Here is a 12,367-nt window from a genome sequence, read left to right on the forward strand (position 1 = left end):
GCAAACCTTGAAGAACCTTTCAAAGCTTTAATGAAAACTGACATGGCCTTAAAAAGTAGATAAAACCAATTAGCCCTTTCCAACTCATTCCTTCAAACACATCATGAGGCTCTTATCTAACTTTCCCTGCGGGTTTCCCGAAACACTTACATGTGTTTCAGGGGCGCAGCGACCCAACAGATCGATCAGAGCAGAGTAGAAGGTCATTATGGCGTGTCCCATGTGGATGACATCATCATCTTCATCATCAAGCGTGTCACTAAGAGTGCAGGTCAGAATGAGACATGGCTATGAGCGAGAATGAGAAAAACAAAGACCGAATAAAACTGAAACGCAACACTCACAGAGTCCGGTTGGAACTGTGTGCACTGATTCCATCCTGCTGGTGGGAAATTCTGATGGCTTCCTCCATGGTTGCTAGAAGACCATTTCCCCCCTCCCCTCGAAGAGCGGGGCCAAAGCACTCAGGTCGGCGAATCAGAAGCCTCACCACCACATAGGCGTTCTCCTCAACACTCTCACCTGTATGAGGAGAACAAGTAATCAAAACCAACCAGAGGCGTTCAATTAGGTGTCACCAGGTCAGGATTCCAGATTAAACCGAATCATTACCATTGCAAAATACTGCAAAGCGCAGGAAGTCCAGGTAACGTTCTCCCTCTACAGGATTCCATCCGATATCAGGGTATCCTTTGGAGACCAGCAGAGCACAACTACACAAACCACAACCTCCCAAATACTGCACAACCTGTACGAACACATTCAGAAAGACCAGACCAGTTCAATATCACCAAAAGTCAGAAGGGATGTAGAGAGAGAAAAAGCAATCCGTCAGTGAGACTTACTTTCTCCAGATCCGCTTCTGTGAGAGCAAGTGCCAGCTCGTTGTTGTCCATGACAGAAGCGGCCGCCACATCCAGAGGAGTCGATCCTCTCATTGAAGGAGACGCTGATAATAAAATAAAATAAAAACATCACATTTACTTTGTCTACTTCTGTAAAAATGTTCAAGTTGAAGGTTATTTATGGGTTAAACCAGATCAGTATCAGTATGAACATACCAAGTCCAACATTGCTGTTGTCCAGCAGGTAGCTGAGATGATCAAACATGGCTTTCTGGTTATGGCGACTGATTCGACAGAAATAACACAGGAAACGACAGCAGTGTGCAACCATCTTAGGGAACATGATTTCCTTAATGAGGCAAGAGAATCAGAGTTATCAGAGGACCCCACTGGAGTGAATAAAGTAAAACATTCAACTTAATCTAATGATTAGGTTCAATTATGCAACTGACATCTGACTACTGAACAATAATGAACACGTAAGCTGATAATCACTGAAAGTAACTGTTAGTACGATTACCTTGGATTCTCTAGCACCAAGGACGTTCACCATAACTTCCATGACGGTTTCATGCATCCCCAGAGCTCTCATCAGATTAGGATGCTGGTAGAAAACTTTATTGTTCATGATGTCACTACACAAGAGAAAACTTAGGTCTCAAATAAAGGATAAATTGGCTTGGACATAGCAGTCCATAAAAAACAGGGGGGATGAAAACTGTTAAAATTAATTCTATTGGCTAAGATGTTTCATGGGTATCAAGTTTAGTGCCCGATTAGAAATGCTATAAAAAAAATACACAAATAATAATATATATATATATATATATATATATATATATATATATATATTTGTGCTTAATCATGAAAATACACTACCGTTCATAGTTTGGGGTTGGTAAGATTTCTTTAATGTTTTTTTAAAAAGTCTCTAGGTCTGCTCACCTAGACTGCATTTATTTGATTTAACAGAATCTGATTAAACAGTAAAAACAGTAATATTGCGATATATTTATAACAATTTAAAATGAATGTTTTCTGTTTTAATGTATTTTAAAATGTAATGTATTCCTGTGATGACAAAGCTTAATTAGCAAGCATTATTTCAGTCTTCAATGTCACATGATCCCTCAGAAATCTTTCTAATATGCTGATTTGGTGTTCCGGAGACACTTTTATCACCAGAGGTAAAAACAGTAGAGCTGCTTAACATTTTTGTGGAAACTGTGAAAAAAAAACAGGATTGTTTGATTTATTTGAAAAATAAATTAACATAGAGACATTGCTTAACTTAATGCATCCTTGATGAATAAAATGTATTATATTGCCATAGTTAAAACGGTCAACTTATATATTTCTCTTTCCTTTGGGTTTTATAATAATTACCAAGAAGGTTGCAACTCTCATGCTATTTGAAAAGGTCAAGTGACAATTATAGAGTGAAACATTTGGCGCTGCTTAATGCCTTGTGTTTTGCTTACTATAAAAAAAATATTAAAAAAACAGCCATCGTCTCTCACCCCAGTCCTCTAATCATAAGTTCCTCTTCTTCTTTGCCCATCCTGGCCGTGAGCAACGAACGAATGCATGCTAGAGCCCACTGTAGGTTAAGAGCGTCTTCCACAGATGCCTGGCTGATACAGTAAGCCTTCTGTAGTGGAGCAGACATCTGGCCATCCAGCCCAGCATACTGTTGTAGTAGCAGGCTGAAAACAGCACGCACCAGATCGGGGTCTTCAATCGTCCCCTCTTGGGCCCAGTGCATCATGGTCTCTGATATCAGCTGCTGCAGAGAGACTAGAACGAGAGAGGTCTGTTTTAGCTTAGAATCACTGTACTTGTACTGTACAGTTTTATAAGTAATAGAAACAAGAGGCTATGTTAACACAAATCATAACAAAAGAGACTGGTAGTGTTTCTGACCCGGTTTGTTCAAAATCTCCTCAGACAGGCCAGACATTCTCCTCTTTAAATGAATTATTTTATCCACTAGGCCTTGGAGGTGATTTCTGATTGACAGGTCATCCTCATTCTCATTCTCTGAATCACTGTCTATCTTAATTCCTGAATTAAACAAAGAAAAAAAAAAACCACATAGGACGCTTCACGTATGAGAGGTCATGATGCCAGCTGATGGCAATACAATTATGGCATTGGTTGTCTTAAGTGGCTGCCTACCACAGTGGGTCATTAGATCCTGATGGAATTCCCACATCAAATCTTGGATGTCCTCTGGGCAAGGACAATCCTGACACTCCTCGCGGAAGCTCAACATCCTGTTCATCTGAACAGAGCAAAAAAAAACTTGTTAGGAACAGATGAATCTGCATGAAATGAAAATTCACCCAATTTTTAAAATGCATGTTATAGATTTTATTTTGATCGATGCATCATTAAATTTTTTTAAGGTTGGACCTCATAATTTTTAATCAAATTGCTAACTTTTTTAGGTGATATGACAGACTTCTCTCTGGTGACATATGCTGAATTTCTCCAGGCATTTTGTCTGTTTAAACCCGTGCCTTTCTTACAACTGACTGAAAGCTTGCCTTCAGATCTGCCTCCATCCAATAAACAACTAATGGATAGAACCATGTTCCCACCCTAAATCTTTTCCTTTTTTTCAAAAATCCATTTCACTCAGATGCAAAAGAAAAGATCTGTCGCTACTTACATTACAACATGACTTTAAAAGGATAATTCATACAAAAATAAAACTAACTAAAGTAACTCAACCTTATGACGTTCCAAGCCTGTATGACTTTCTTCTGCGCAAAAAAAAAAAAAAAACGTTCCTTTTATGGGACATTTTCCACAATATCTTCATTTGTGTTCCTCAGAAGAAAGTAAGTCATACAGGTTTGGAATGACAAGAATGTGAGTAGATGATGACAGAAGTATGGCATCTAATCCAGTTATCCTATGACCTCTGACCTGTTCCTGAGGGGGGGAACGGAACTCTTTAGTTTTGCGCGCAGTGAGGGCAGCAGACATGTTGAGTGCATCCATAACTTCATTGTACCGGAAGCGCTGGTTGTCTTGGAGGCGACCAACAAAGTCACCTGAGAATGACATCACAGCTTCTACTCTGTGACGCACCTGGCAGTCACACAAGTACTTCAGAAGGTGGCACACCTGATGATGAGAAAGAAAATGAATATATAACTTTATTCCAAAAGTTTGGAATATTTAAGAATGATTTGTGCCAACCTGTAATTTGACAGCTTCTGGAAGCTTCATCTGAAGAAGACTTTGCCGAGAGACATTATTCTCCCAATCTCTACAATCTATTTCCTGTCTTTCTCCATCACTCTCTTCAAGTTCATCCATCTCCTCTGTTTTACATGTTCCTCTCATGTATCTGACTGGCAGGATGAGACTAAACACTGCCTCCAGATCTGTCCCCTGATACACACCCATCATCAGGAGTGTGTGTAGTAAACCAAGCAGAGGAACCAGCAGGAGCTCTATGCTGCCCCCTGCAGGATCCCTCACACCCTGCCCAACTGCTATCACTGCCTCCTTCAGCATTGCAATGACAACAGCCTTTAATACATCCAATGGGAACTCTGGGCTGTCTTGGCGCAAATTACTCCACAAAGCCCCATCGTTATCTCCTTCCATCACATCTATTTTATAAGCTCTAATGAAGCAAGGGGATGTGAAGCGCATTCTTGGCCGCAAGGAAGTGCTGAAGTCACTTCCTGGGAATCTTTGCACTTTCCTGTCATTTCTGAAAAGCGTAATAGACTGCGTGGCATCCGTTATGGGCACAATGTATTCATGGTTCATTGCCTGCCTGGCACTGGCATGGGCAGCGAGGTGGGTGTTGATGAGGAGGTTGTAGTAACTTCTCCGCAGGTGACCTGGCATTCTAGAGCACTGCAAGGCGAACAAGAGTTGTGATTGGTCCACATGGCTGCAGAGGGCGTGGCTTACATGTGTGTTTCCATGAGCTGAAAGGGCTGAGTAGAGGCGAAGGGTGTGGTCATGGAACTTCAGGAGATCACGCAGTTCGGACAGTTCCAGAATGTCCACACACCTGAAAGAGGGAGAAGTAATAATAAAAGTAATAAAATAAAATAAAATAAAAAATTGTATAGTTTATTTTTTCACTTTAGTTTTATTTAACAAAAGTGTATTTATAGAACTGCATTTTAAACGGATTCACTGGAAACATTGGAAAGTTGTCATGGTTGAAAGTTTTAATTTAGACAATTCAAATGAATATGCCACAAAATAGTTAAATGTCACATCTAAAATTCTAATTGACAAAATTCTAATCTTTTTAGTAATATTTCTAGCTCTATACATAAAAATGGCAAAAAAAAAGTTTTTAAATGTATACGTTAGCAGCAACTTGACACCTCCAAAGTGACCTCTGACCTGCTATCCTCAGGTATATACAGGGTCATGATCTGTCGGATCTGAGTGCAGCGAGCTCTCCAGCCATTTCTCTCCTCCAGACGGGTCACTTCCACAGGCTGAGAGTGGTCGGGTACTCGGGTCCACCGCATAGGCGTTAAGTGTTGAACACACAGTCTGGGAGGGCACTGAGGTCTTGCATTTCTTCTTTCGCTCCAAAAAACTCCCGCTGATAGTGGCATCACATTCTGTGAGCAACATTACAAATATAAACTGAAGCAAATATTATAGGAAAACTATATAGATACAAAGTTATTTGATGTTTTATTTGTTAAGTGCAGATCAATAGTGAAATACTTTTTTCTGGGCATTCTGATATAATATAATATCATATAATATAATATAAATTAATAATAAAGGGAAAGAATACAAATAACTGCACAGTGACATAAAATATAAATATATAATATCTTAATTAATTTTGTATATTTGTATGGAGCTATTAGAGTGCACAAGAAAGTCTAATTTGATATTGATCTGTACTCTTGTGCTGATTTAAGCCAAGCTCAGCCAAAATGGATGTGTCGCAGCCCATTTTAAGAAGACTGATACTGCATTCAAGGTTTTTATTTATTAATGCCAAAGGAGGCATTGCTGGCAATTGAATTATTTTAAAGCTTGCAAGGACATCCATTAGGCTGAAAGAAGCACCTTTTCACAGATTTATTTGGTCTGGCCGTGGAGAACAGAACTGATGTATTGGGTGTACCTTGATACGTCCCAGCTCAAACTGGAAGACATCAGGACTGGTAGGTTTAGCAAATACTGCAGGGAAGAGCTTGGTGCCAGGTTCCACCTACAAATGGAGAGACATAGCTGAAGTCAAACTAAAATTTACACTTATATCTAAACATATGAATGAGGACCATTTTGGAATAAATAGTATGTAGCAAGTGCTTTTCTGCTTGTTTCTGGCTCAAATCATGACTACATAGTCAAGATATGCTAGAAATTATGGTATTATTCCAAATGCAAGCGTCATAATATTTTATTGGACTGTGTATGCTAAGATTATTAGAAAACACTAATGTACTCTAACCTAAATGATACAATAATGATAGGTAAAATATGCAACGCTAAATAACTGCAATGTCACCACTTCTGACTTTGATGTTTACCTGGAAGTATGTTGCAAGCTCCTTGCCATTAGCAGTGAATGTCAGGAGCCCTGTTGCTGTGTCAGCCAGACAGCCAATCTCCAGCCCGCTGCTGTTGCGACTGTGGGACAGACCACTGCCCTCTGCTGCACTCACCATGTAACAGCTGCTACGCTTGACACTAACAAATACACACAGAATTTAGACACACAAAGTTTATTCATATTTTGAATTAGTTTTAAAGATACAGCATCTTTCAAATGCCCCATGAGTCCTACCTCTCGTGAACTTTGCCCCACTCATCCCCAAGAGTGACTGTGACACTGCAAATGCTGTCCAAGTCAAAGGTCACATCATGATGGTTGAACTTCGAAGTTATCCAACCGACCCAAACGTAAGAGGGCTCCTGACTGTAGGGGATTCTCACAGAGTAATAATACTGCAGTGAGAAAGATGAGATAAGATTATGTTATCATACTCTAACTCAAGACTACTTTCTTGAAAGTCACAGGGTCCCATTCAGTGATCCAGAAACAAATGGATCAATAAGAAAAGGGTTATTGTCTACCGTAGTACAGTGAACGAGGCGGTTGTCTTCATCTTTCTCGATGGCCAGCACTTCCTCCAACAGACGAGCTGATGAGTGACTAGTGTTTAACTCTGTTTTCTTCTTCAACATAAACCTGCAGCCACCAATTTATACAGGTTATACAGACAATTTCAGTCAATAGTTCCTCCTCCTTAGATTAATCATGTTAGTTCAATTGTGTTTGGTGTTCTAGAAGCAAAAGTGAACAAGGAGGAGTGAAGTGAACTCACCGCTGTTTGAGTCTGGATGGCTTCTCCTGACTGTGGTCCTTGTGATTATTGAGTTCATCTCTGGATCCTGCGTATCTGTGAGCTTTCATCAGTAACTCAAAGTCAGAATCTGCTTCTCCTTCCTCTGGATCTTTGAGTTGGCACACCACACCGCTGCTGTGGGGCACAGTGACCTCGCCAGGGCCGGAGAAAACCTGTGCACACTCGACTGGCATGCTCAGACGGTAAAATCCAACAGAGCTTGTGCCCCTTTCCTGCTTCCCAAAAAACCTCTGTGTTACTTTCAGGCATGGGGTGTTGTCGACTGTTCCAACACGAATCACCTGGGTAGCAATTTGAACATTATAGAACATTGTATGAGACAATAAAATAATTCAGGTTGCAAAACGCCTAAGAAATTTAGTTGTGGTGGTCCTGCCTTAAATAGAGGACATTTGATGAATGAAAATAATAAAATAATAAATATTTTATATATGTGTCCATGACATTATTTAAACATTATTATTATATGTATTATAATAATATTATTATTATTATTATTATTATTATTATATGAATAACATTTTAAAATAAAGAATAAAACAAAATATTTTTTATATATTTGTGTCCAAGACATATTTTCAACAGTTTATATATATATATATATATATATTATTTTACAAATGTAAATTAATTAAAGAAATGAAATTAACCAATGAAATAGAAAGAAATAATGAAATTAACTAATGAAATTAAATGATAAAAAAATAACCAATTAACCAATGAAATAGAAAGAAATAATGAAATTAAATAACGAAATGAAATGATGAAATGATGAAATGACGAAATGATGAAATAATGAAATAATGAAATAATGAAATGAAATAATGAAATAATGAAATGAAACAATGAAAAGAAATAATGAAATGAATTGATTAAATTAAATTAAATGATATGATGAAATAATGAAATAATGAAATTATGAAATTAAATAATGAAATGAAATTGAAATTAAATTAAAAACAATAATGAAATAATGAAATAATGAAATTAAATAATGAAATGAGTATGAAATTAAATTAAAAACAAGTGCTCAGTTCATCTGCAAAAATATGATGAAATATAATAAAATCTGATATGATAAAAATGATGTAAATTAACGAACCTGTATGTTAGGATGGTCATCGGGTATAGGAATGAACAAGGGCTCTCTCCAACTCATCCACAAAGGTAGATCTTTGGTCATGTTCAGACCAAAGGGCTGGTATCCCTCTTGTAGGCCACAAACACCGAAGTATCTCAGTGAGTCAACCTGACGACCAAAATTTAGACGACCCACCTGGTTTATCCCTATACTACAAACAGGCAGGAAACCTACAATTTATCAAAGAGAAGACAGCAAGAAATGTAGGCTATGTTATACAAAGCAAAAAAATACACATTTAAATATATATATTATTCAAATAATTTTGATAATTGCGTGTCAGAATGGAAAATGACCACAGAGAACATACCATCAGACATATTAAAGTCTTTTACAGCCAGTTCAGAACCACGACTGTTTAGCAGTAGTTCTCCATTAAGAGTAACCATCATAGTGCATGTAGTCAGGTCCAATAAACAGCCAATTACATCCCCCCTCTTCCAGCGGCCACCCAATTGCTCTTCCCCACCATGCCACCACTGCCCCTAAAACATGCATGTGAGAGATGAACAAAAATTATATTACCCGATCTTTTTTTTTTTTTTTTATGATCTTTAATTGTTCCAAAAGGCATCTCAGACTCAGTCAATATATAGTCAGTATACAATCTCAGTAAAATGTGCTTTGCCATAATAAATTATCATTGAAATACCTTAGAACCATCAAACACGAAGGCCTGTTCATCTGACCCAAGATCTACGTCAGGTTTACATCCAGGTCGTGCCCAGCCCACTCTCATCTGTCCATCAGTTACAGCCTCAAACTCAAAGTACCATTTGCCATAATGCACTTGAAAGGGCTGCTCCAGGCGGAAAATCCGAAATCTCTCTGCAGCCACAGATTTAATATTGATATTTGAGGCTATGGGAGAAAAAAATAAAACAAATGTTGATGTTGATTTACTACTTTACTAAGATTTTTTTTTAATGTTTTTGAAAGCGGTCTCTTATGCTCACCAAGGCTGCATTTATTTGAGCAAATAAAGTAAAAACAGTATTATTGTGAAATATTATTACATTTTAAAATAACTGTTTTCTATTTGAATATATTTAAAAATGTAATTTATTCCTGTGATGGCAAAGATGTATTTTTTAGCAGCCATTACTCTAATCTAGTGTCACATGATCTTTCAGAAATCATTCTAATATGCTGATTTGCTGCTTAAGAACATGTATTATTGTCACAGTTCAAAATGGCTGTGCTGCTAAATATTAAATTAATTGATTTTTTTTTTTTTACAAATCTTTAATGAAAAAAAAGTTCAAAAGAACAACAATTGAATAGATGTTTTGTAATAATGTAAAATACTTTACTGCAACTTTTGATCCATTTAATGCACCTTTGCTGAATAAAAATATTAATTTCCTTTTTTTTATTTTTTTTATCTGACTATACTGCCAAAAAGGAAAATGGTCCCACCATGTTCTTGCTCCAGCGGCTCTACAGTGTATCCAAACCCAAGAAGGGTACCCAGAGTGTCCCTCATGGCATCTCTACCAGCCTGTTTGCACTTTTCATCCAACAGGGAAAATGGCACTAGTTGGGTACTTCTCTTACACTTAACATCCTTAAACAAAGAGATAGAGTAAAAAGCTACAGTATTTCCGCATCAAATACAATGAAAGAAGGAAAATCCAAGTTGGAGATATACCACTTACAAGTACTGTACTACTGTACATATAGACACATTTGGCATTTGCATTCCAATTCTCAAGATTACATTTATATTGTTTGTTTTCAATAAAAGACTAATTTCCACCTGCTGTGGTCCAAAGCTCCAGCCCTGCCTGATACGCTCTCTGGCCCAGATGTTGTGTTCATTCTCAGCCAGTTTTTCCACCAGCTCTTCCTGAGAAGCTGTTAGCACAACACAGGACTGATCCACAGGGGCTGGTTTATATCCGTTCCATAGCTCATACCTGGACAGATGATGTAATTAGGATTCATTTAAAAAGCTCTTTTCACTGATGCATTGTTAATTGGAAAATGTAATTGTCTTAGTGAGGAATTTTATTTTGATATACTTATTTGAAAGGCGAACATATTTCACATTCTCCTCTGCATGTTCATCAGAGAGTCCAATATGGACACCAAAAGCCAAAAGAGTCCTTCCACAACACAAAAGGAAGCATGATTAATAACGGAGAGCTAATTAACAGTATATTAGGCACAATAATCCATGGCATACCTGAGGATGTTCTCAGATGACTGAAGGTTATGAATTCGCTCCTGATCTGGAAGTCTGGAAAACTCGACAAGACACGAGTGTACTTTTTTGCTCTCATCTTTAACCTAGGAGAAGAGATGCAGTTTTTAATATACTCCAGAATGAGAAGGAGCAACTGAATGGATGTTACTTAGGGAGTTTCCAAACTATAGATTGCTTACTTTGTTCCGAAACAAGGACTTAAATTGTTACAATAGGTAAACGTTGCTTAAACGTTCCATTCCACATACCATATACACCAGTTAGAGTGGCAATAAAGCCTTTGTTGGGACAGCATGTCCTGTTTCGAAGAAGTGCAATTTTGAGATGAAGTTTGGATTTCAACTGCGATAACTACTGTGCTCAACCACAGAATCAGACACTGCTGCTTTTTATGTAACACATACACACTTCCCATTATGAATTGTGGGACCGATTGTTTTGGTGTAGATCCGAGCATATGCATCAACGAACTGAACTAAGGGAGAAAACAGATCAGGTTCTTCTGAAACAAAGATGTGAAAATGCCCTTGGATACTTACTGGTCCATAGTTCCAGCCCTGCTCTATTTTGTCAATAAGCCAGAGTTCATGGAGATTTTCCGCTAATCTTTCCTTGATCTGCTCCAGCTGTGGAGGATATTCAACCTGACAAGATACAGAGTTGAGCGCAGGGGTGTCAGACACTTATACAAGTTGATGCAAGACAGATTGTGGCTTAAAATAACTGCTGTACTGATGCTAAATTTTAAATAACCAGCGAATACTTAAAATTGAAAGTACCTGGCTGGAATCCACTGGAATTGGGGTAAAGGTCACTGGACTAATAGGTACTACAGGGCCTAAGAGGTCACGTTGGCTTTCAGTGTGATTTTGTGTGAGTTCCTGACACAGTTCCAGCTTGCAGCAAGTTTTGGGGAGGAGAGCTTCAGCGCACGGAGAGAAACCAGCAGGAGGAAGAAACCTAAACTCCCCCTGTCGACCTCCAAACAGCACACGCACCCTGATGGGAAAATAAATTCAGAAACTATTTAAGCCATCGAGGGTACGTCCTACAGGTCAACATTTAAATGGTTAGGTTGATCTAAAATAAAATGAAGTAGAACAAATTGTTCATTGTTTGGTGAATTGTGAACAATCAAACCTACAATTAACACCACACGCAAAATCAAAAACCATTCGAAGGCAACTCACTGCACTCCAGTTGAGAAGCTGACCACTGGGAACAGCAACCCATCCACTTTGAAGTTCTCCAGCATGCCTTGAACTGGCTGTCCATTGACCCGAAAGGAGATGCAAGTTGCACTAAGGTCAAGACAGCAACTAATGACATCATCATCCCTCAGCAAGTGCTGATTGGGTGAGGTAACCCTCCGACCAACACCTCCTTGGAAAGAAAACACAAACAGTGTTTAGATTTCACTAGACTACATTTATTTGATAAATATACAGTAATAAATGCAATGAAGTGAAATATTATTACAATTAAAAATAACTGTTTAAAAAAAAAAAAATGTAAATGTAATGTAATCCTGTGATGCAAAGCTGAATTTTCAGCATCATTACTCCAGTCTTCAGTGTCACATGATCCTTCCGAAATCATTCTAATATGCTGATCAAGTGCTCAGGAAACATTTCTTGTTATTATCAATGTTGAAAACAGTTGTGCGGCTCAATATTTTTGTGGACATTATGATGATTTTTTGGGGGATTCTTTGATGAATAAAAAAGTTCAAAAGAACAGCATTTATATTGAATATAATTTTTGTAACAATGTAAACATTTTTACAGTC

At 37.9% G+C, this 12,367-nt stretch overlaps 1 protein-coding gene across 1 annotated transcript in view; it reads right to left on the minus strand.

Moving 5' to 3' along the window:
* ryr2b (ryanodine receptor 2b (cardiac)) overlaps positions 1-12,367 on the minus strand; it is a 61,253-nt gene that overhangs the window by 39,192 nt on the left and 9,694 nt on the right. Inside the window, exons 19-45 of the mRNA XM_084392668.1 lie at positions 11,769-11,961; positions 11,358-11,577; positions 11,118-11,222; positions 10,558-10,661; positions 10,394-10,477; positions 10,129-10,288; positions 9,789-9,936; positions 9,022-9,230; positions 8,680-8,854; positions 8,331-8,539; positions 7,187-7,509; positions 6,936-7,050; positions 6,646-6,806; positions 6,389-6,548; positions 5,980-6,066; positions 5,232-5,458; positions 4,056-4,887; positions 3,780-3,980; positions 3,024-3,129; positions 2,769-2,909; positions 2,366-2,642; positions 1,366-1,480; positions 1,062-1,194; positions 846-949; positions 613-748; positions 345-522; positions 151-259 (exon numbers count right to left, since the gene is read on the minus strand). Of these exons, the coding sequence (XP_084248794.1) occupies positions 151-259; positions 345-522; positions 613-748; positions 846-949; positions 1,062-1,194; positions 1,366-1,480; positions 2,366-2,642; positions 2,769-2,909; positions 3,024-3,129; positions 3,780-3,980; positions 4,056-4,887; positions 5,232-5,458; positions 5,980-6,066; positions 6,389-6,548; positions 6,646-6,806; positions 6,936-7,050; positions 7,187-7,509; positions 8,331-8,539; positions 8,680-8,854; positions 9,022-9,230; positions 9,789-9,936; positions 10,129-10,288; positions 10,394-10,477; positions 10,558-10,661; positions 11,118-11,222; positions 11,358-11,577; positions 11,769-11,961 (5,012 nt within the window). The remainder of the gene's footprint in view (positions 1-150; positions 260-344; positions 523-612; positions 749-845; positions 950-1,061; positions 1,195-1,365; positions 1,481-2,365; positions 2,643-2,768; positions 2,910-3,023; positions 3,130-3,779; positions 3,981-4,055; positions 4,888-5,231; positions 5,459-5,979; positions 6,067-6,388; positions 6,549-6,645; positions 6,807-6,935; positions 7,051-7,186; positions 7,510-8,330; positions 8,540-8,679; positions 8,855-9,021; positions 9,231-9,788; positions 9,937-10,128; positions 10,289-10,393; positions 10,478-10,557; positions 10,662-11,117; positions 11,223-11,357; positions 11,578-11,768; positions 11,962-12,367) is intronic.

The sequence above is a fragment of the Rutilus rutilus genome (genome assembly GCF_951802725.1).
Source record: "Rutilus rutilus genome assembly, chromosome: 21".
NCBI classification, from domain to species: Eukaryota; Metazoa; Chordata; class Actinopteri; order Cypriniformes; family Leuciscidae; genus Rutilus; species Rutilus rutilus.